Source organism: Vanessa cardui, chromosome 11, assembly GCF_905220365.1.
Source record: "Vanessa cardui chromosome 11, ilVanCard2.1, whole genome shotgun sequence".
Taxonomy (NCBI): domain Eukaryota; kingdom Metazoa; phylum Arthropoda; class Insecta; order Lepidoptera; family Nymphalidae; genus Vanessa; species Vanessa cardui.
The window spans coordinates 14,267,554-14,292,840 of NC_061133.1; the positions used below are offsets into that span (position 1 = coordinate 14,267,554).

Here is a 25,287-nt window from a genome sequence, read left to right on the forward strand (position 1 = left end):
AAACAATAACAAGAATACGAATGGCACGATAAGTACCTACCCGCGATTTCTTCCAGACATTTGGGTCAGGACAGTTAAAAATAGGAATGGAGCGTGCTGGTGTATTAATACTTTAAACAAACAAACAATAATTACATATCAACACGTGAACATTACATCAACTAAGTATATATGTATATAAGATAGATAGGTCTCTGGGGTACTTGATCGAATCTCTGATTACATTCATTTGTCGTACTATTTCTTATTACTCTATTATAATTCCGCGAAACTAAAATGACTACCTCAATAGTTATAAAGTTAGACTAGGTCTCACGATTGCAGTCAGGGCGCCACGGTATCGCGAAAGCGATCCCGTGGCGTCCGCCGAAAGACAGTGAGGGTACCGTTGGTTTTTTAGTGGGTAAACCCAGTGGACCCGGGCGCACTCGGCGTTCAGGAAACCGGGGAGTACCACCCCCCCCCCCACTTTCCATCACTTCCCCCAAAAAGCGTAAAGCGTTTTTCCAGCGAAAAAAATAAATAAATAAAAGTCTCACGACTGCAAATAAAAATGCCAATAGGCATATATAGTCTATTCCAAACGTAAAAGGATAAAAGGAAAAAACAACATTTGACATCAAATTAATTACTTGCGAAACTTTTGAAGTAAAATTTAAGTAGTTTAGTGAAATAATGTTTATAAATAAAGATATATTAATCAAGAACTGTTGTGTATGCATAGTATCTGAATAGCTGAGATATTAGCAAATCGCATGCAAAACGTAAGTCGTAAGGTTTGTTTATCTTCATTATTTATAGTTTTTTCTTATCTCCTTAGATAAGGAAAGTCTATCATAAACTGCCGCTTTCCATTAGCAAGTGGCCATATATCAGGCCTGATGTATGTGCTTGGCCAACTGATTTAAAAGAAAAAAATGTCGCATCTGTTATGGTGAAATAGTACTCTTTCACTGTAAGAGACTATAATTACGTCACTAATTGCTCGAGTTCATTGAACTAATTCGCATAATACGTAGGGCTATTCTGTAATAACAAACTTGAATATCACCGCAGATCGTAATAGGTCAGAAATTGATATGAAATATAAAATACCACTACCTATTTTGTTTAAAAAAAAAATCGGAGTTTTTTAATTTGGAGTCAACCCCAGTTGTAGTCACATCATGCTTTCAATAAAAATGGATTATTATCATATGTGAATCAATGCGTAAAATTTCAACTATGTAAGAGAAAAGGAAAGGATTCTGGTTCAATTTGCAAGAGTATTCGAGTCAAGGTCGGATGTTTCCGTCTTGTTTTTGCCGAGACCTTTCAAATGATATTTTCATGTATCTTGAACGCGCTGTGAATAATGATTGTTATATATCTACGTATATTCTGTCCACTTTCTATGTAACAAGCTCGGTATTATATTTTAGAGGAAAATCAAAGCCAATGTCTTTGTTCAATGAAGTGGTACATTTATTGTTTGTCAATCTACAATTGGTTTGGAAAGAAATGGAAAGAGAAGAACTGACAAAAATAAGTCAGAAGGAATTTAATGTTTTTATTTGGAACGTTCTGGGAGTTGTACAGTTATTTTTCACCTCCTCAATTATTAATTGCCTTCAGTAAACAATACAAGCTCTTGCTTGTTGCTCTAAATGTATGTAAAGACTCCTGTGGATGTGGATACATATTTATATGGTCCTGTGAACTCAATTGCTCGTTTAAGAAATCAAAGGATAAAGCACCGTTTCGCTAATGTGCCTTAACTTCCTAATCTGAGTTTAACGTTTCACGCATTCAAAGGCCTCAGATAAATCAAAACAACTAAAGCTACAAACAAAGTCTCCCTAAAGTATACGACTCCTCTCCGGCTTCAAATATATGTATTTTATGTGCCTCCTTTGAAACTTCATTGTTATTTTGTGTATATACTTAATAAGTTGCGGCTTATTAGCAAGCTTCAAGATTTTAAGAATTACTTACTTACTTACCTAATTACTAAGAAGTATATTTAATTATATCAGGAAACGCTGAAATTTTAACTAAGAATTAAATATTGTTGTAAGGCCATCTTATCAGAGATCCTCCACTAATCCGTAGTTTTCCTAATGTTTAATTATTTAAGTACAGATTTAATATTTTTAACATTTGTATTACGAATTTCAAAACGAATGTCATGGCCTTTAATAATTTGGCGACTGTAGGAGAGAAAATAAACGATTTAGTTATTGAAATTGCAGTGTCGGCAATTTTTTTTTTCAAAGAAAGTTGCAACATTCGGAATTGAAGTGATTGGCTTGATGAAAATGGTTAAACGAAATTCCAATATGTTTCTCTTAGCAACTTTAGCATTGATTCGTAATTTGTTTTTAAATGATTGTTTTTTGAGGTATAAATTCTAATATATAAGAAGTAATTATTTATTTACCCAAAAACCCTTTACTTAGTTTTGTAAGAAGTTTTAATGTCATTGCAAGAATTATATTATGTTGTTAAATTTTTAAAGAGAAAATCAAAGCTACATTTAATTTTCAACAGACATGATTATCTGATATTAAACCCATTAATGACATCACTTAAATGTTAACAACTTAAATAGCATCGGAATGAAAACGATTCTAGAAGACCATTAAACGTTGATAACAGATCCCATGTAAATAAAAACTACATTCCGACTGCACTTTAGCAATCAATCCAATCAGCCAATCACCGTCAATCGATGTATTGCGCAAATTCAATCTGCAGTACATAATGACAGCATTAGTGAGTAATTACCGTTCACAAAACTAATGGAACATTATGCAACAATGTTTGGTGCATCGGACAAAAAGCAAGGGCCCGCCCGTGGGGCATTGAACCCGAGACGTAGGCTTTGTTCTCGTTGCACCATAAAACAGTTTTTGAGATTAAATAGCGGACCATTTGGATTTGTCAATTCTAAAGGCAACTTTCTAATGATTTATAGCTGACTCCTGTCACATTTTGATTCATGGTCGTACGAATACAAATGCGACATGTGACTCTTCGTTAATCGGACCTTTGAGGCGTATAATGTTTGTTAATTGATTTACCATTTCAGAATACAAAATTGTCTCAGAATATCAAGTTGAAGTCTAGTTTCTTTGATACAAAATAAGTTATCTTTGGCAGAGGTTTTGGTATTACAACAACAGAAACATCTAAAATGAATACCAGAATATATATATTTAACTTTCTTTGTAATAACACGTTATTTAATTTTCTGACAGAATCTGTTGTCTAACATTTACATGCGTCAGATTATCTGACGAGTCATGTACATAGATTTTATTCTAAACTGCCGAGAGCATGACAAATATAAACGCCTCTCTAGCATTAAAATTATTTACCAGAATTGTAGAACACCAACTCGATAAATTTCTTATAAAATATCTCCAAAGAGATCTCGCAAGAACAATAGCTAAGTTCCTGAAGTAATACATAACGCTGTGCTTGGCTTAGTTAATTATACGTCAGGAAAGGTCAAGCTTTGCTGTTGTGTAACATTAATGGCCATGATTGTAATAGATTATATTGAAAGTTGACTGCTTTCTTTGGATCCTATTAAAGAAGAAGGTTATTTTTCTGCTCTTGCTTTTATTATTTAACATTTTATATTTGCTTATCGTAATTTAGTTAACATAACAACTTGTAATTTGCGTGTGTATTAAAATTGCTCATTTTATTCCGATGGACATCAGAGAAAACATAATTATCTTTCGTTTTCAGACTTACATACCAATGATAGGTTAGCTGGTGTTTGAATGTCCTTTTTCAATAGATCGGTGTTTTGAAAGATTCTAGATTCATGTTATTGTTTTCGGCTTCAAATCCGCTCCATCGATCAACTTTCTAGCTAATCGACCTGTGTATTTCCACGGTAGATGAACGATATTATAAACATATTTGCACGCGATGTCTCAGAGAAAGTTTACTTTTGACACCGATAACGCTCCTTCTGTGTCACATTGTTCGACGTTAAATTATAAAGCATACCAGTAACGCACGTATCTTGCTTGTTCATCTCGCTTTTGCTTTCAAGATATTTAGGTTAATCGAGATAAAGGTATGCTTTGTTTGAATAATTTTTAGTGTTATAAATGTAAAGGGAGTCTTTGAAAGTTGCTACACGTATTACTATACGGCAAAATTCGTAAAACCGATGACATCCGAATTAAGTATGCTATCTCAAATTATCAATATTTATTTCTCACGCGAATATGATCTTTGCACAAACATAACTGTTGTTTAACTTGTAATATCATATGACCTAATATATTCGTCAATTTGACGCGTCGATTAACATGCACTTGTTTTCTCTGACGCGTGAATCTATAGCGACTATTTCTATTTCTATTGGTTGTGTAAATCGGCAGTAATCGGTTTTATTTTCATTCCATTGCATTTTCCGATGCTACATCTAATTTGTGTCTTACTATACGTTTTTACTATCACAAGTGGCATCAGGTTTTAAAACCTATTAATGACAATTCGCCAAAACCAATGCATTTTATTAGTTTGTCTATTAATTCAATGACTGACAATTTGTTGAGTAGGTAATTAGTTTCGTTAAGCACAAGTCGTGACTCTCGGTCGACGTGACATACAAATGCCATGAGAATTACTAAAATATGTTTAAGAAACATCTGTGGTAAATATAATAAATCACATATAATTGTCAACTTTTTTGAAAATTTGAATCTTTATTCGATGTAAGTACGATGTCATGTAACCAGTTCTCATTGCTTTATAGGATATATCACTACTTGTAGATGCAACTAAGTAGTGTCCCGACAATGTACTTTTTAGAACTAAACATAAATAGTATTAAGTAATTTTTGCCATTTCTTTGTAGTTTTGCCATTTTTTCCATTTCTGAGGTAATAGATTTTTGACAGTCAATAAGCATTCTGAATATTTAATGAACACTGTTATTTTGACATTATCGTTTGACATATTACATTCTAGAATATTCTTGAGAACATTCTCAATATAATACTCAGCAAGTATTTCGTCTTACGTTGTTATTTTTGTAGTAAATTCGATAAAGCGAATCAAAGTAAATTGACGATTATGAATTACATAGTCAATTTTCGCGCGAGCTGATAAAACTGTCACACCATTAACGCGTCCAGTGCATTAATCTTTTGTAGCAACTCATTCATATTAATAATATTATTCTTGTAAGGTCAAGGTCGTTATTTCTATTTTAATAGTTTTCCTTTACATAATCATAATTACCCACTTCAATGCAGTAATTTGACAAGGCTTTTAAGTCAGTCTGATACATCAAATAGTTTTCATCATAGTGGAGTTTTATCATGTAATCTAACTCCAAGAGGTCTTCCCTACCCTTTACGTCATTTACCCGCCCCTATGCATCGTATCACGATGTTATATGTTATATAACCTCAATCAATAAACAATTCGTAGTGATTGGTCCTAAATTAGAGCGTTTTCTAAAACAATTCGTTAGCTTTAAATAATAGTATAATTATATAACGTCCACGTAATTTTAATTAAAATATTATTAAGTCAAAACTTCCATTAATGAATTCCTTTCTGAATTACTTTTCGTTGTACCAATTTAACGCAGATTACTTCGCAAAACTATTCGTGCTTTGATTTCCTTATCTAAAGCGGCTATAATGTTATTTGTTTAACATATAAATAGAACTGATGATATTATTTTCCTGCTCACTTTAATTGAATTCAACGAAGTAAACAATTCATCACATACGTTTTGCATTTAATTGTTTGATCGTGATAGTCTCGGTCGAATGCTTCGACGGTCAAAAAATAGGAAGAAAGATTTACCGTTTTTCCTCATTGACATAGCTCAGAATCGTTACAATCAACATTTTTTAAATATCATTACTTATACACATTGGCCATAAATCTACCTTATTTTACAGGACTACATCTTATACTCGTAACTTATATGAAACATGATTGACAGTTTTAAGAACCTTTGGAAGGTAAGGAATCGGTTGCGCAATTCGAACAATACCGACGTCAGTACGGAGGCAGGCGTCGATGACCGTCCGTCAGCTTTTTTGTAGACCACAAAAACTGACACTGAATTCCGGATGTAAACAACTCTCTATTTCTAAAGCATGCGCACCGAATGCCGACTGCTTTTCGTCATCATTCTGTTAATGTTACAAACACGTAACCGCTAGCCAAAAGTTTACTGATTCTTGCACTCGAATACATGGACGTAAAACAGACATTACCCTGTTAGTATTTGAGATATGAAAAGAGCGCATATACCCATTAATGTATAAAAGACATGAGTCAAGACTGTTCGAGAAAGGAAAAACAACTTTTGCAATTAAAATTTAACAACCAATCAAAATAAATATAGCGTTTAGCACCAAATCAGTGACGTTAATATTATTAGTTGAAACACGACACTGACAAAAAAGGAAAACTCGTTTTACCGTCAATGTCTTACTTAAGTTATTAGAAAAACTGATTCTTGATTTGAAGTAAATTCAAAAGTATACCATACAATGGCAAAAGTTAAATCTTATTGCTTTTGTTATTTCTATCAAGTTATCGGCTACGATTAGTGATAGTATCAGTTAAATTAATTGCTGGAAAGTAATCTTAAAAATAATCTTCTATTACATAATTTTAGTATTGTTTTGTTATGAAATAACGGCGTTTCAAAGTACCATGTCCCAGTTACACAGAAAAAACAATTGTTTAAATAACTTTATTGTCTAGCAATGGGCATTTGGTTCTGATAGTAATGAGGACATATTTGATTTAGGTGATGCAAATAACTCAGCCAAACAATGGAAAGGTATCGACCAACTGTAATCACTAAGTTGCGATATTATTGTTGCATGTCTTATTAGCAAATCGTAATCAGGGAAACTTTGAATATGGCTATTGCGATCAGTTAGTATTCCAGATGTCAAAGATGTATTGTATCTGGTAGTATAGTTTTGGGTAATTTGGCGTTGCTTATTACGACGATACCAGGCGATTACGATCAATGGAGTGATTCTCAAGTGACAGTAACCGACTGTGCAGGGTACATGTGCACAAGTATGAACGCAACATGCACTCTCTATTTGCCCTCTTATAATCCTAAGAAAAAGAAATCATATATACCGCTTAACGTACTTTCCGAAATTTGGGCCTATAAAAACTATAAACTCCACATTCCGGGGTTTTCCAAAAATTTTTGAATAAAAAAACAATTAACTTCTTCGCAGCATCATGTATTCAATTTGGTTTCCTAAAATAATTCAAATAAATAAACCATATACAGAATCGCTTAAAGAATAAAGTCCTATCAAAATTTTGTAAATCATCTATAGACATAGTTTGCATGAATTTTCTTCAGATCGATACCTACAATAACTTCCGTTAAAAGTTGTTGAGAGTTCTTGATTAAATAACCGAACTTTATTTGCCTTTGGTGCATACAAAACAAGTCTACTTCAAACGTGACTAAAATTCTCCTTTGTTATCAATTGGCTGTGTATCAATCTTCCTGAGAAAGAAGGTATTACAAAGAGGTTTGATTAAAAAATAGGCCTTGTTACCTTCTTATTTATTGTGAATAGATATATTGTAACGGTTAAATTAACTTCAATTATTCAGTATGTTATAGATCTAATTTGCTTGTAATTCGTTTTAACGTGACACCTAATAGATTAAATTTTATAATTAGCTTCGGTAAAGTAAATTTAATGAACATCATTAAATATTTTAAGCGCTTCATTGTAAATAGGCTAGATGCCAATTATAAAATAACAACAGCCTTAATAAGAGGAGAAATCTAGGAATGCCAGTTGTTACAAGCAAGTAGATCAATGGTCACGTCTTGTCTTCGCAAACATGATCACAACCACAGAATCCTCGATTTCATTTTATTTGATCCATTAAAGAGTGATCGAGTAACTCGTTTAATATTGTTGCATAAAATTATCTTAATTTATTTTTGTTCGCTAAGTTTTTTCGTAATCATTGTTTTAGTTGCCTAAAGAACGTCTTGTTTGTTTTATTTTATTCGGAGACTTAATCATAATTGCTATGATAACGCTTACATTTTTGGATGACATTAATTTGTCGTAAATTAACTAAACTATATAAACGTCGATTGTCCAGCAAAGTAGATAACAAATGCTCATGGCTGAACCCAGTTAAGATTACCACAATAATGTGAAGATCATTGCAGAGGAAGCTGAATCTGTAACAGTTAAGTCTAGATGTGGATGATGATAGAGATTTGTAGATTTGTAGAGGTGGTAGATTTTTGATTATGAATATGCAAATGTAAACACTTAGATTTTGAATAAAGATTTTTGACTTTGATAATGACGCAAATAGTATTGACTCTGAATAAATTTGAAACATAGAATCTATTTAAAGCATATAACCGCAACGAGGCAAATATTGTTTATCATAATTACATATATGGTTCAGAGAGCGCTGTAAGAAATCCAATACGTATCACGGAGTCGCACGGTTTGGTGTGCGGAATGAGCGGATTGCCTTTCCTGCCGTGACTCGCTCCACCGCCTCCACGTTATAATGAATATGAAATTTTATCACAATTATAACAATAGCTGTTGCATTTATTCGTTAATTGAAGTCTAGTTATGAAAAGGGCACTGACCTTTAACCAATTTTGCAAATTACATTTAATGTCACATCGAATTCGGAACGAAGGCGTGAAAAAATTACAAATGGCTGTTCTTAGATCATTTCCTCGGAGGTATTCCGCCATTATTACATCTTTGCTTAAGCTCTATCACGCGATGTTGGAATTTTCTTAGTACGCTGTGATTTTAAAGTAATGATAGTTCATCATGGTATAAACAAGAAGCAATTTACCGAAGCCGAATGATCGTTTCAGGTAGCATAATGCTGTATTATAATATCGTTTCCCAGTCTAATGTTCGAAATTCATGTTTTTAAAATTATGGACCTCTATTACCTGAAAATTTTATGTTCAGTTTAAATCGACGTTTGAAAATTTAATGATATTTGTTATGTAATGCATCTATTCATAATTAACTAGCGTCTATTTGAGCTAGTTTATAAAGCGTTCTGATTAATTTGACCCCGCCTGAGTAGGGGAAACTGAGAGTACATGAGGCATACGTATATTATACAAATCAAGTATCCTACAATAAGAAGAGCTTGGAAACATAATATTATATGCTTACTCTTTAAAACTTAGGTTTCTTGTAATACCAACTTATATTTTATTCACTTAATTTATACCAAAGGATTAAATTGATTTTATGCTCAAAACCAGCCAAGCAGTTCGGATGTTCATGTGCTTCATTTGTGTTTATAATTCATCTTAAACTCAGAAGTGAAAAAAAAAACATTATAAAATGTGCTGACACGATGAAATGCTGCCATGTGGCATCCGTCCAAAGTGGGTTAGGTACATATGTATTATTAATGTCAACACGATCGAGAAATTTATGAATATGAGTCAATTATATATTCGGATATCAAATTTATACTGATGAATTTCATGTGTATCCACCAGAATTTCAAATCCAGAATGATCGAACGGATTTACTTTATGCATGCTATTCAAAATGCATTTATTTTGTTTTTCGTCCATAACGGCCGGTACTAATACAATATTCATCAGAGCAAAGACTTTGCCGCACCAGTTCGCCCACACGAGTGTTCACGTCAGTTTTGGCATTTAAAATAAATCGTTGTTTCGCGTGAACGGTACACACATGTACAGCTAGCAAAACAGTTACATTAATAGTTCACGGCTGTGTCTGATAACACGCGAATCAGTGGATGCGATACGCGTGATCGTGAATGACACAATGAAACGTTTTTTGTTAAATCGCAATCGACATGAAAGCCGATTGCTCGAACTCGTTAATTTAATTGAACTTGACAATGAAATCGATAATGAACGTGCGATGCGAAATACTCTGATCATCCCATACTGTTCTATAACGATTTAATGATGACAATAACAATGATTTATAGTTTTATTGTTCTCAGTAAAATGTTAATAAAATAATTTAAAGTGCATTTTCCTCGATAATCTTCAATTTGAACTGTTACAATAATATTTGATTTTAAATACTAGTAACTGATAAATCTTATTGTCTATGTTGACTTTGAGGTTCTATACAATTTTTAAGTTATTATTGTTCAAACATGACCCTTTTAAATTTTATTATAGTGTTTAAGTAATAAAGAGCCATTTTCCTCTTGATTTACAGAAAGAATCTCGCACTGATGTACAGTTTCATCTGGCGGCACTTCGGGGCGACTGCGAGAGACTCAAACAGTTGTTGGATACTGGGAAAGTGCACATCGACTCCAGAGATCGGGTACGTTATTGTTGTTGCGTAGACATAGTGCAGACGAATGATTTTGATACTTACGATTTCGATAAAATCCATAAATAACTTGGTTTAAAATACACCAAATCTAAATAATCAGATAAGAAATACATAAAGTATAACAGATCATATTTGTTATTAAAGATTAGAAGAGAACAGAAAAAGTTATCTTAAAAACTATATTTGAATTTATTTCTAAGTATAACACAGTGCGTTAGTATAACTTAGTATTCCTTTACTACTTTCGTCTGTCTCTCTATACCGTCTAATCTGTACTCATTTTACAAAATACTTTTACAATACAGATTCTGGATTTAAATTATTAAATAAAAGTAAGTAGTCAATTTAACGTATAACGTAGGTTAGGTTAGAAAAAATAGAAAGAATAGAATATAAACTATTTTTGTCCATCCATATTTGTTTATCCAAATAAAAATATGAAAATAACTCGTAGAAATAAAACTAAAGTATAATTTTGAATACAATCCGACTGTCAGGTAAAACTGTAAAACGATCTGTACTATTTGGAAAACCAATTAATTATAATCACGTTAAAAATCAAACAGATCACAATCAAAACATTCACATCGGAATTGTTGATCTTATATAATTTATGCCACTAAAAGATATTATCAAAGAATGCATTTTAAGTTGAATGCTCATTGCAGCTATCTAAAAAAGAATTGCATTTATCCCACAGTTTTTCCACGGAAATTTTCTTTAAGCACAGCTTACCGTTGTAAATCTGACTCAAACGGTTTTTTATTGAAGACGTAATAATTTTAACACAGCGACGTTAAGCGCTAATAGTTTCTAACATATCATTAATAATTCTTGTAATATAATAGAACACAATAATTTACCTCCAAGTGGGTCAGGTCCGGTAAATGTAAAACGTGTGTGGAATACTGCTTTGTATTCAACTGAGACAAGAACAGATCTATCTCCATAAGTTTACTTAAACTTATGAGTTTTCGCATAAATTTATTGGTACAGCGGTTGCAATTGTAGGTATAAATTTACATCATTTATTCCAAGTCGTGACAAAATTTTATTTATTCATAGAATGATACATTGACCAACATTACGAAACCGTAAGTTATTATATGTATAAGAATAAGTCTAGTCTTAAAGTTCTCATCTTATTACAGCATTATTATGGTATTTCAACATGCTCCATAAACGACGAAGAGCTCTCCAGTTTTTAGGTTAATGAGGTGTGTCAGGATAGACGATGATTTATAGTAGAATGCACTTCCTTGAAATTTCTGTTAATACTCTTACCATAAACATGTGTGATCATAAAAAGATGTGCATAGCATGTTCATGAACAGAAATAGTATTGGTGCTGCAGAGGAATCAAATTAGATTGTTCACGATTTGTTTCTGCCAGTCTGAATTTTCTGTTTCTTGAATTCTTTAAAGCTAAAACTGTCGTTCAGCAACTTTTTACTAAAATAAGACTGGCCCACATTCAGTTAATTCCTATTCTTTTTGCGCGCACTCCTGGAACTCTTCCGAAAGTCGCAAGTGATTGGCGCCAGTGTTTATCAACTTAATTTTAATTATGTCCAAGGCATTACATTTGGATTGACTCTGATTGATTAATTTCATTTAGGATTTCTCTAATCGAATTCCATATAATTTATTACTGCGATGGATCAACTTCCATTAAAATAATAATAGTAACTATTTATATATCTTACTCCAAAATGATTGAATTCATCTCTCAATTGTTATCGTTTCTTCCATCTTCCTTCAGCTTATTCCACACACCAAGCCTCCCGAGGTCGTAATTATTATTACCGGCTATGATTTATCGATCTCGTACCGTTCCCCGCTACGTAATCGCTTACATAACTAAAGGTTTTATTCGCTTGAGGATATTTTTTCTAAGTTTAGATCAGCTTAAAACATTTGCATGTAGAAATGAAAGACCATTTTAAATATTTTAGGTCTATAGCGATTCCTTAGTCTGGTATTATCATATCTTTAAGCGGCTATGATGTTCAAATTTTCCATAAACTTTTTAACCATCACGCACGGATGGTCAAAGCTATTGCGTCAAGAATTATAATAAGGCAAGATGGGCACTAACATCATTTACATGCGAATGCAGTTACTTTAAAACATCAACCTTCGCGGTCGCTGGAGCGCCGCGTAATGCAATTTCATATTAATTAGATATTTATGCTTTAAAACATTTCTTTTCTAATTTAAATTACTAATTCGGTGTACCTGTAGCAATGTGTAAAGGCAATTTTTAATTATATGTTCATCACTATTAATGCTGCCTTGATTTCAAGGTGGGTTTAGTTCATCATATAAATCGTATTGACGCAATGCATGTATGAAGGTACTTTGTAATGTTTTTATTCGGAGTGGTACGTTTCTAATTTTGAATTTGGTGCATTTTTGCCGAAATAAAAGTTATCAAATACTATGATTGTTGTTCCGGAAAGTCAACTACAACACATATTTACATCGCTGACCAAAAAGTCATCAACGCTTAATGATAACACTAAAGCTCTATATTAATTGACAAATCTTACTGTTTAAAAACATGATTATTTCACGTTATCCTAAAAAGATAAGATTACCCGTGCAGGTTAGAACACTGGAATCTTTACTTTAATTTGCGGATTCCAATCCTGTTTTATTTCACGTGAAATATCTACTGGAGATATTTCATGTGAAATAAAACATCGAGAGAAAATAGTGCACGAGTCAGAAATTCAAGCATTTCTGACTCGTCAGATACAGAACAGAACAGTCAGTTGCTTCCGTTTCAAACCGAAAATATATATGTTTCAAAACAAAATTTACATATTACAGGATGGCACCACACCGCTGATTCTGTCAGCAGCGATGGGGCATACGGAGTGTGTGAGAGAACTGTTGGCCCAGGGCGCCGATCCCGCATGCAGCAGAACGGTAAGTCTTTAGACCTAGTTATTGTTTAGGAACAATGTATGTAAGAGCAGTATAGCAGTATAAGTTCAGTAGATAGAATACGTCACTCACAACTTTAGCATATAATGTAGATCAAATTAATCTTGAAATAAACTTCGAAACCCCGAGTTGTTGCTGGTGTTCTTTTACAATGACTCTTTTAATGTAGCCAAACACAAAACCTACTGCTGTTTCTATATAGATCAGTTTACCAGTTATGGAATAGTACTGCTTAATATGATTTGCTAACATCCTGTTAAAATAAATCAAGACATGTTTGAAAGATATGTCATTCTGATCTGATTTCGCCCACGTGGCAATTTCAAAGACATTAAACTGCACCGGTTTAATAGTGTAGGTGTCTCTGTGCAAACACAGATGCACTCTATTCTTCTATTTTCTTGGCCCTAGACCGGGAAAAGATTTGGCAAAATTTTAACAATATAATATATAATATAAAATTTTAACAATATAATATAGGTATAAGACCAACAGTTTTACGTTTTGCCATGTAAGTTGAAAAGACCAATAAGGTACTCAAATATTTACTTCTATATGTGGCTGTTCAATATAATAATGTCGTTCATGAAATATTAAGAGCTCTCGGATCGGTTGGTTTATAAGTCTTTAATCATGTAGCGACCTACTGGGAACTTTTCAGCTCGAGAGCGCTCATTTGTAAGAGCTCTTTTCATCGGAGCAGCGCCGTTTGATATGAATGAGCTTCTTTCATACACGGTTCAAGACAAAATGTGCCTTAGGCGTTCTTTGAAAAAAATACAGTCGAGCCATTTTGGCCTTTCTTTATAACTGCGCTTAAATTTCAAAATTAGGTCAGGTTTAATTCCGCAATTTATCACGAATACGTTCATACATACGGTTTTGAAAAAAATATAATTTGTTGAATGTTTTCAAACATGTAGTAGGTAGGAAAAAAGTTTTAAAATGAAAAAAATCAAAACAAAAATGTCGTTAGAACTGAAAATTAAACCCATTCGTTACTCCTTTATAAATATTGATGCAATAAAACTGTTAGTGCAAATAAAAAGTTCTGTGAGTAGGCTCATATAAGCACTATAGGTATGACAAGTTACAGAAATATGTTGAATGTAAACTAACTACCGCCTCAGAAAGTAAACTTGCTAAGTCTTGTGTTAGTTCGGCAGCATCTTTTTTAAGAACCGATGGTAGATTTAACTTTAATTAATCTTATAAATTGACGATACTTTGATTTATTTTTGATTTCGAATCACCTTAATCGCTATCGTTAAAGAAAACCATTCTTAGAAACTGGCTTCGTCAGTTACGACAATTTTCTCATTTCTCAGTTAAATGAAAAAAGATCCTTAAAATAAATATAAATTAGATGCAGTAAATTAATCCACCTTATGCTGGATTGGAATCGCGTTAAATTTGTAAAGAAAACGCACCAAACGAAGAATATACGTAAGGGTCATCATCACCACCATCATCATCATCACCACCATCATTATCATCATCATCTTACATTGCTTATTTATGAACGAAGAGTGTTATCATGATATTGTATTATAAAAACGACGATCCTTCTCATATAAAATATTATTATATTAGGAGGATCCTCATTCTCAGATATTTAATCTAATTATGTAGCTGCAAAAGTCCGAGTGAATGTTTTAAAAAATATTTGCAGAGAAAGTATTGTATCTGTATAAATCTATTTTTGTAAATAATTCACTAAATTAGTATATCCATGTTCCCAATAAGCTATTTGACAATGCGAAAAATAAATCGTGAATTATATACTACTGATTACAATAATCAGTGTATATTATGAGTTTAATAATGGTTATTTACTAACGAAAGTTGAAAATAATACTCTCCTTATTTAAAAATTCCATAAATAAAAATGCATTTTTCAAATATTTGTCACGTGACACAAAACGCTCCTGATTGGCCAGGCTTATGATGAAGTCACTTTCTTGTAAACTTTGCTTTCTACTATATGTACCACAGATTAAAATACAGGAAAGTGACGTCACCGACCCCCTTGCAGCGCCATATTGTCCAAGTAGCGTTTTTGCGCGTTATTTAAATATGGAATTTTTAATATGATATTTTTCGGCAAATATGTACGAGAAATAAAAAACACAACTTTTACTGGGTTCCTTAACTTCTACTAAATAATATAAAATGGATTTTAAAAACCAGTTAAATAGCCTATTAGATAGATTAGTGAAGTAGTATCGTAATGTTGGCAGACAGGAACGACCGCGCTGTTCTTCGCAGCACAAGGCGGCTTCCTCGACATAGCGTGCTTGTTGCTGGACGCAGGCGCAGCTATCGACGCACCTAGTACGGTAAGAGTACATTTAAAATACTATAAGGAATCGATTTTCGGTACCTAACGCGTTCATAATAATTTAATTAAACCATCGACGATGAAGATGTTGAACAAGATTGGCCTTAAGTAAGAACCTTGTGAAACCCCCGAAGTCATAGGTTTCGAATTGGAAACCAATAACTCTGACAAACGATTTTGTATATAAAATAAAAACTTAACCCATAATAAAAGTGCTAAAGATTTCATACGCAAATAATTTATATAAAAGTACTTTATGAAACAAGCGAACAAACGCTTTGCTGAAATCAGAGATATATAACGTTTTCTTGTTTCTCAAAACCGACACAGTAAAAATAGGTTTAAGAGTTTAATAAATATTGAAGTATGAGTGGATGTAGCAACAAATTTAAGTATCATTCTTGTGCAAAATATTTTATATAATATAAAAAGTAGCCTTCGTGGTCATTAGTTTGTCTATTTTTATATATTTTAAGGAAATAAATTTAATAAAGCTAATTCAAACATTTGCTTTAGTTACTGTCCTTCGGCTTAAAATAGTTTAACAAAACATTTCAGGACGGCGGCACCCCGCTGTTCGTGGCGTGTCAGTGCGGTCACCTTTCAGTCGTCGAGGAGCTCATACGACGCGGAGCCAACGTCAACTCCTGTATGAAGGTAATCGATGATTCATACTTATATATAGATTCACCTCTGGGCGGGTGCTCCCCAGTACCAGCTCCTTCCATTTGACCGCATCCAACGTAGAGCGGCTCGAGTTAACGACGATCAAGCCCTTTCCGATCTCCTTGATCCTTTGGTTTTGCGTAGAGATGTTGGATCACTCTGCATCTTCTACCGAATTTTTCACGGGGAATGTTCCGAGGAATTGTTCGGATTAATCCCGGCTGCTGAATTTCACCTTCGGACATCTCGTCAAAATTCTAAGTTTCACCCGCACCATCTTGATGTCCGAAAATCCACAACAGCGCGATTTCTTAGACATTTTCTGCCTCGCACAACCACTCTGTGGAACCAGCTGTCGCCGGCGGTTTTTCCGAACCGATACGACAAGGGAACCTTCAAGAAAAGAGCCTACTCCTTTCTCAAAGGCCGGCAACGCACCTGCAAGCCCCCTGGTGTTGCAGATGTCCATGGGCGGTGGTAGTCGCTTTCCATCAGGTGAGCCTCCTGCTCGTTTGCCACCTATTCCATAAAAAAAAAAAATCAGAAAATTTTGGATCACGCGACTCCCCTGAAATTTTATCGTCACAGTTCTCTTATCTGTTGTCTTTCGTATCGGCCCCGCAGGACGGCGCGAGCCCGCTGTTCATCGCGGCGCAGAACGGTCACGAGGAGGTGTGCGCGGCGCTGCTGGCGCGCGGCGCGCACGTGGACGCGTGCCGCAGCGACCGCGCGTCGCCGCTGTGGATCGCCGCGCAGTGCGGACACCAGCGCGTGGCGCGAACGCTGCTCGCGCACGGCGCGCACGTCGACCGCCTGCGACAGGTGCGCCCCGCCCCGCCCGCTCGCGTTGCCCCCCGCGCCCCGCCCCCCTCTCGCCCCCGCTAACCGCCCGCTCCCGTTGCAGGACGGCGCCACGCCGCTGTTCAAGGCGGCGCACAAGGGGCACGCCGCCGTCGTGGCGGAGCTGCTGCGACACGACCCGGAGCTCGGCCTGCTGCCGGTGAGTCGGTAGTGGACAATTTTGGATAGGGCAGCCATATTGAGTAACAGTGTGACCGACTCTCGGGCACAGGGATCATACTAGTACTTAATGTTCACTATTAAAATTACTCAGTGTCTCAGTCTGAGGCATGGGTCGAGTGCCATCGACCGTGTGTATTATCTGTATCTCGACCGCGCAGAACGGTCAGTCGGCGCTGCACGGCAGCCATATTGAGTAGACAGTGTAACCGATTCTCAGGCATAGGGATCATACTAGTACTTAATGTTCCCTATTATAATTATTCAGTGTCTCAGTCTGAGACACTGAGTGCCACCGAAAGTGTGTATTATCTGTATTTCGACCGCGCAGAACGGCCAGTCGGCGCTGCACGGCGCGGCCATGTTCGGGCAGCTGGCGTGCGTGCGGCAGCTGGCGCGGCGCGCGGGGCGCGGCGGCGCGGCGCCCACGCGGCTGCGCAACGCCAGCGGGCTGACGGCGCTGCAGGCGGCCGCCGCGGCCGGCAAGCGCGACGTGGTGGCCTACCTGCGCTCGCTCGAGCACACGTGATGCGCGTTCCAAATTCGAACGCGGTCGCCGCGTTCCAAATTTGAACGCGCTCGCAGTCTGGCGGGAACATTTAATTTCTTACCAACGAAACCGAACACATTTCAGCACACGCGAGCGGGGCCGGCGATGCATTTACTGTAGCGGTTTCGCCGTACTTGCAGGATCGGTTTTGTTAAGTCTACCGCTACAGTAAATACCGCGCCGCGCCCTCTTCGTTCTTAGACGTGTTTGATTTTTTCTAATGTATCAAGTTATTTATCTTATACGTCGTTTTTTTTTTTAGTTTCCTTCAATGTATAATATTGTGCATTGTATATATGTGTAACATCTTAACTTTCGATGCGCGACATCTGGTGGTGATTTCAGCAGCAGACTTTGATATATTACTCCTTGAACACATAGATGGCGTTAGTGTAATTTCAATTAAAAATAATATTAGAAAAGCAGTTATTACATTACAGAAACCGAATATATTATAATAATCAGAATTATTTTCTCCTGAAATACTATCAGTTTTCAAAATTTCTTAGGGTTATATAATAATTTTTACTAATGTGCGAATGAAACATTTCGATCAACAATGAATTGGTACGATCTAGTCAAATGCCAGTGTGCCAAGTAAAATAAATCAAAATTATATGAGGTTTTCGAATACGACCCCAGTATCATAGACTAGCCACAGATTCGAAACCAGTTTACCAGCAGCTCTTATATATTATCAACAATATACACATACCAATGTTAAATGTTACACATATATAACTCCCAAACCTATTGTATTTTACATTTCAGGGTAACTGACACCTGATTATTTTTTTTATTAAAAAGAGTTTTCTTAAATATCAAACATGACTGTATATTTGAGAACCAATATATTAATTGTCCAAAATGATATTTTCATAAACATGTAGTTCCTGTCAGCATCAGGTTCCTAGTGTAAAGTATATTTAGACTCATATATCGTCTGTATCTCATATTAACTCCACTATTTAAAAATGCATGTTAAGTTTTGTCTCGCATTGAGTATCACAAGCTGCCATTTTGAAATATTGAGATAGTTTCTGCAACTTCCCAGTGATTTTTTTTTATTCCTAAAATACTTTGAAGAAATCAGAATCTATCGTTCAACGATAATCTCTTTGGAAGATCATGAGTTCATTTAAGACTCAATTGTTTTTTATAATTAATATTTATAAATATTTGTTTTAGTATTTAAGTTAAAAAACCTAAATTGTCAAGTTTATTCACTTTCTGTACATATTCTTACTGTAAATTTGCATATTTTGTTGACGAAGTTATCAATAATCTCAAGCATAATATTCGTACATTAAGGATCGTCTTTATGCCTTACATATACCTCATAAATATATGTATGTCTGAAATATTGTATGTAAGTGCAGGATACACATATTGTAATAAAAGAACTAGAGTTATTAATATAATAAATTATTTCACAATATATTTTACACTTTACATAAATCACATTTGTGATGGTCATTTTACATAATGAATAATAAAAAAACAGTTGTGGTGCTTTTTGTTTAAGCTCTGAGTTAAACTTAATCCTAGAGGTAAGTATTCTAAGTTACTAGTCAATTAGGGAATCATCTCATTACTCTTAAAAATGAGAAATTAAGTTAAAATTAACTTGTTATTTGTGAATGGAATCTCTACATAAGTACACTTTTAATTATACTTTAACAAATTTGCACAGTTTAAAGATGGTTGATTTATATAAAATCAGCTTTCTCTCGATCATACAACACAATGCAATAAAAAGTATATTTTTGAATAATATTCAACATCATCTACTAGTATCTAAGATCACAAGATTGTATAACTATATTATATAGACTGTAAGATTGTAACCGATACAGCGGTACAGGCAGGTATTTATTATGGACGTTGTTGAATTTTTATTTATGTTACTTGAATATAGTTATTTTAAACAAACTTGTCGTTTCATTATCAATGAAAATAAAATATAAGAATTCATATAAAGCTTTATACCAAATTTTATATATTTTAATCACTTATACTAATATAATGAAATAAATGTTTGAAAATATCATCATGTCAATACAGACATAAAGTGTTCGGCGGCTTCAGCCAGATGTTGTGCTGAAGGTCTAGCTGAGGGTATGGTTTCGGTGCAGCAGTAGAACAGTGTCAAGGCACTAGAGTACTGATCTGGTGATATGTTGGCAGGAACATCTGGACGAGTGCCTGTAATGTTTTCATGGAGTTCAAACTCAATAAACAATAACTTTAATTGTTCAAATACAAGTGTTGGTGTTATGTAAGGAGCAGTGATATAAATTTCATATAATTTTAGAACATTTCATGGAAGTCCTTAAGTTGAAATAACAAATTTATGATTGAAATATAGCACAATGTAAAAATAAATTCTTCCTTCTTACCGTATTTTTCATTAAAGTAATCTTCCTCCATGCTATCATCTTCAACACTGGCCTCACTCTCATCCAGTGTGTCATCTGCCCGCGAGTGTGGAGGCATGAGGGCCATCATCTCCCACAGTGTGAGACCGAGAGGCCAGATATCCGTTTTGTTTGTTATTGTTCCTCCATTAATAACTTCTGGTGCACTCCAGGCTTCAGTACCTACATATCAAAAATTAAGAAATTATATTGATTACATTACATAGTAAATGCTTCAACCACATTAAAAAAATACCAAGATTATTAAGTATACTTAATATTTGTATAATAGTGTCTATAATTCTATATGATTTATGGTTTATATTTAATTTTGTATTCATTTGGACTGTCAACCTTGAACTTAATATTCTTTAGCTGTATTACCAAAATATAAAGCTTTTCCTGCGTTTTCTTTATCAAAGACTCCATTCTCGTCAAGTGGCAAAGTAACACCAAAGTCACATAGCTTGCATATTACAAAATCGCCATTTACTAGGATGTTATAGGATTTCATATCTCCATGAAGAATCTGCATCTTCGTATGTAAATAGTCCAGTGCTTTTCCGATATCTATTGCAACCTGTATGGTAATTAAATATGTTATTGTGATTTATAATATAAACTCTATGATACATATATTCAAGAAAAAATGTAAAATAACATCCATAGAATTATACAACGAAGTTTTTTACCTTTAATATCTGCTTGGAAGAAAACGGCTCACAATCATCTTCAATTTTCTTTTCGATCATGTCTCCAAGGGACAAATCACAAGCCTCCATACCCAAGTACAGTATCTTGGACTTGCTGAAGGCTCTGAACCCCACGATGTTCGGATGAGACATGCGCTGCAAGAGCTCAGCTTCGACTTTTAAACGATCCGTGTAAACACGATTGGGTTTCACGCGCTTGTTTATCATCTTTAATGCCCAGGGAGAACGAATTTGTCCCGCTCTAGGCGATCTCACCAACTGCATCACTGATATACCTAAACATAAAACATTAATATGATAAACACAAAATATGAGTTCAATTATAAGTAAACATAAATTTTAATTACCTGTGCCATATCCAAGTCTATTCAAAAACGGGGAAGGTGGAATCGTTATTGTTTCACCTGCATCTAAGGCCTTCTTAGGTTTAATCGGTGTTCGAAATTCAGACATCTCTGATTTATAAATTGAATTAAATAACTTTTAAATCTGTTATGATACGCTCTTGTCCTTAAATTTTAAACACTTGTCATTACAACGGAATCGAATAGCGGATACAACAATTGAATTTGACAATGACATTTGATTTCAGTGATGCCTTCTAAAAACACCTTAGACAATTAGAAATATAATATAATAATATTGCGTATGTTTTTACAATGGAAAAAATACATTAATATTTCCTTTATAATTATTATACTGCAAATTATGTTAACAAAACATATTGGAATGAAATATGTAACTAAAAAGAGCAATAACAAGGCAAAACGTAATTCATAACTTATGTAGACATTTTGTTAAGAAATAATCGCAAGACCTCCCGAACATCGAGCGCTACCAAGAATTACCATACCGTGAGAAATAATCACACCATGCATTCCTTGAAGCTACCACCTGTTGCCAGCGTCGCTGCTTTGTTTCGCAAGACCTCCCGAACATCGAGCGCTACCAAGAATCACCATACCGTGGGGACCATTCAGTGATTTACCGATTACGTTATAAATATGTAATTCAGACTACAGAACTGCACTTTTTGTTCTGACATCGGACAGACTGTCACGTATTATAAATTAGAAATAATTAATTGTTAAATTGAATTACTTAAATAAACGTATAAGTTAAATTCGTTCGGTTTCATTCTGCATCCTCAACGGCAGCCCTACGTAATTATTTCATAAATATTTACGGTTCTAATTATATCAAGTAGGTACTTTATAATCCGAACTTTTAAGTAGCCGAAGAATTATTTTTTTTATAAAGCTACTATTCAAGACAAACTATTTGGTTACAAAGATACCGTCTCTTTTCAGCATCAATAATAATCTGAAGATATCTCTAAATTTAAGTGAACCTATTTACTTTCTTTGATTTTCTTTCGATTGGTATACAAATTGTTGTCCGTTTTTATTTTTGAACGAAATGTAACCTATATAGGTTACATTGCGGAATTCTTACATTAATAATAATCTTGAAGACATAGTTTCATTTACGTTGAGTATTTGAATTCTAATGTAAGTTAAATTAAAATTTGGAACGCGTTTTACATTTTCCAATAGACCTCATAGATTGTTCTTTATGAGTTCGATATTGGCTGTATACGATTCGAATTCCTCTGTGATTCCAAATTATTTTAAAAATTCAATATAAGAAACAGCTATAAGAAATATCCTTATAAAACTAATGCACCGCCAGTTTTGGCAGCTATAGTGACTTTTGTGTCTGTAGTTACACTGACTTACTCACTCTTCAAAGGAACACTATTAAGGTATTATTAATTTCGTGTTTTTAGTTCGCAATGATGATAATTTTGAGTGAATAGTGACTAATTTTACTTTAAAGGACTACTAAGTATAAGCTGTATCTTTGAGGTTGAATGAAATTATAGTAGGAGATTCAGACTTAAGCAGGTGCCTAAAGCTCATTGCTTTGGCAAGTTCCTGTACAGGTAATATCAGAAGGCAGGTGAGACCGTCCATTTTTGATAAGTTTGCCACGTGTGGGCCTTGGCGCTTTTCCCTGGTTGTTACATGGGCTAACATCTCTCGCGTCAGCGAGTTTGATATACTAATACCATATCGGAAGTAAGAGATGTTGGAAGTAGATGATCTGTTTCTATGAAAATGTAATGTCGCAAAAGGAGGCCGAAGAGCAGAGAAGAGAAGAGAAGGTGTGTGAAGAGAGTGCCTCCGCTGATTCGCTCCGCCGAAGATGACCGAGGACCTTTTCCCCGCTATAAACGTCCAAGGGACTAAGGGTGTACTTTGTATTTTGAGAACCCTTCTAGATTAGAGCATGCATAGGCGAGCCCACAGCGGCATCACAGCTGTAAGCGATCTCGTGGTCCCTTACAAAGGGACGGAGTACCGCTGAGTTTTAGTGAGCATTCCAGCGAGCCAGTGAGTCCCACATGCGTAAAAAAGTTATTGTGAAAATTTTCTAACGTAGATTTGGCATAAATAAAAATAATAAAATATAATAACCATTCCTAAAGAATACACACACATAAACATTTTTTTAAATAGACAACTTGAAACCGCTAATTACGTGGTTCGCAGCTGAAGGACTTAAAAAAAATCGAAAGTACTTCAAAAGTGAATTTATTTTATTTTTTTCTAGTTTAATTAGACTACTTCATGTGTTGAGGTTGTAACACAGAATGCCCTCAGAACCAATTATTATAAAATAATATTAATACTATTCTTAATTCTAAGAGACACTATAAAGAAGAGAAATTATAAAGAAAGATCGGTGTGGTCCGTTGTTGGGCGGCGTGATGTTGTGCAAGGGTTACTGGTACCGGGCCGTCGTCTGTGGTCTTGGCGAACGCGATGTCCTAATGTACCTCCACAGGGTGGTCGCATACATAACATGCTCTTGTTTAGTTAAAAACAATCTACATTATATCATCCTAGAATCTTTTGAGCAATGGCCCATTAACGTACATTCTAAACATTATTGTCCAAACTGGAAAGTCAGCAAAGTCATTCTACGTGTCTGATCACGTTAGTTTGACACGTACTGACTGCAGGAATTTACCGAAAAGCATAATTAACATATTACAAAAAATATATTAAATATATTTTATTATAGATCTTTAATAAGTTTAAGGTTTATCTGTAATACTTCGAATAGGCTATTATAGAGAGCTAGCAAAAAAATCATTTACAAAAGAAAAAAATTTAGCTATAATGCCTTGACTGCTGACTAAAAAATTTCAACGACAAATTACAATATGTACATTTTTCTATGAATAGTCCACAAATATTATTTCATCCATGTTCTGTCTTATTGTTTGTTGAAGTACTCAGTACTACCAGCCAGTAATCATTAAATTAACTTGGGAACGATTACGAAATAATTAAGGCCCTCGGTGTTGCGAATGTCCATGGGCGGTGGTAGTCACTTTCCATCAGGTGAGCCTCCTGCTCGTTTGCCAAAAAAGTAAATACGCTTTAGGCAAATTATATGGATTAGATAGATTTGGATATTTTTCCACTACTTCACTGCTCTACAGTTTTATAAATTTCTGACACAATGCAGACAGAACAGAGAACATTTTTTTCTTCTTTGGCTGTGGGTTAAAACCCAGACAAGATTTACATAATTTTCATATGTTTAAAATGAATGCTCGACAATTTGATTGTGTATTTATAAAACCGCATTAAAGTAGCGAGGTGGGCAGTGAAATATTTAAACATGTTCTTTATTTTACTTAACTTTATTTTACTTTAGAAACGAGATACCACGTCGTCGAACTTATTTAGCAAACAACTTACCTGCTTTCCATATCATTCGCTTAATATACGTTGTAATGCTATTACGGAACTTTTATACATTTGTGTATTATGTAAAGTTATACCTATATTATAATACACAAAATAAACACCCTGTAAATTTCCCACTGCTGGGCTTAGGCCTACTCTCCCTTTGAGGTGAAGGTTTGGAATATTTTCCACCAGGTTATTCCATTGTGGTTTGGTGGAATTCACGTGGCCGTGAACGAATTTACATGAAATTTAACACATGCAGATTATCTCAAAATGTTTATGTTTGTCAAACACAAATTAAGCACATGAATATTCAGTGGTGCTTGCCTGGGTTTGAACTCGCAATCATCGGTTAAGATGCCCTTAAATAATAAATATAAAGTCAATAATTTCTTGATTGCGTCCTACCGGCTGATTCAACAGACAGAGGAATTATAGCGCACAAATGAGCAAAAATAAGTTCTTCTGTGTCTCGACACCTTGACCCTTTGGTATAT

At 34.6% G+C, this 25,287-nt stretch overlaps 2 protein-coding genes across 2 annotated transcripts in view; one reads left to right on the forward strand and one right to left on the reverse strand.

Annotated features, from left to right (window-relative positions):
• Positions 1 to 18,322, forward strand: part of LOC124533550 (ankyrin repeat domain-containing protein 29) — a 31,129-nt gene extending 12,807 nt beyond the window's left edge. The window contains exons 2-8 of the mRNA XM_047108909.1: positions 10,242 to 10,352; positions 13,200 to 13,298; positions 15,557 to 15,655; positions 16,216 to 16,314; positions 16,948 to 17,145; positions 17,228 to 17,323; positions 17,675 to 18,322. Of these exons, the coding sequence (XP_046964865.1) occupies positions 10,242 to 10,352; positions 13,200 to 13,298; positions 15,557 to 15,655; positions 16,216 to 16,314; positions 16,948 to 17,145; positions 17,228 to 17,323; positions 17,675 to 17,872 (900 nt within the window). The 3' untranslated portion in view covers positions 17,873 to 18,322. The remainder of the gene's footprint in view (positions 1 to 10,241; positions 10,353 to 13,199; positions 13,299 to 15,556; positions 15,656 to 16,215; positions 16,315 to 16,947; positions 17,146 to 17,227; positions 17,324 to 17,674) is intronic.
• Positions 18,323 to 19,356: 1,034 nt separating this feature from the next.
• On the reverse strand, positions 19,357 to 21,591 carry LOC124533551 (lymphokine-activated killer T-cell-originated protein kinase). Its single transcript, XM_047108910.1, has 5 exons — positions 21,371 to 21,591; positions 21,003 to 21,298; positions 20,695 to 20,890; positions 20,293 to 20,493; positions 19,357 to 20,098 (listed from the first exon to the last, which is right to left on the reverse strand). Exons 1-5 carry the CDS (start codon positions 21,474 to 21,476, stop codon positions 19,944 to 19,946), a joined length of 954 nt encoding a protein of 317 aa, XP_046964866.1. The 5' UTR covers positions 21,477 to 21,591; the 3' UTR covers positions 19,357 to 19,943.
• Positions 21,592 to 25,287: the final 3,696 nt, after the last annotated feature.

What these genes read in the sequence shown, in the direction of transcription:
- LOC124533551 (XM_047108910.1), bottom strand. Translation starts at nt 21,476, where the DNA reads ATGTCTGAATTTCGAACACCGATTAAACCTAAGAAGGCCTTAGATGCA. An exon ending in TAGACTTGGATATGGCACAG is followed by an intron (nt 21,299 to 21,370) that starts GTAATTAAAATT and finishes TTTTATGTTTAG; the next exon opens with GTATATCAGTGATGCAGTTG. An exon ending in CTTCCAAGCAGATATTAAAG is followed by an intron (nt 20,891 to 21,002) that starts GTAAAAAACTTC and finishes ATTACCATACAG; the next exon opens with GTTGCAATAGATATCGGAAA.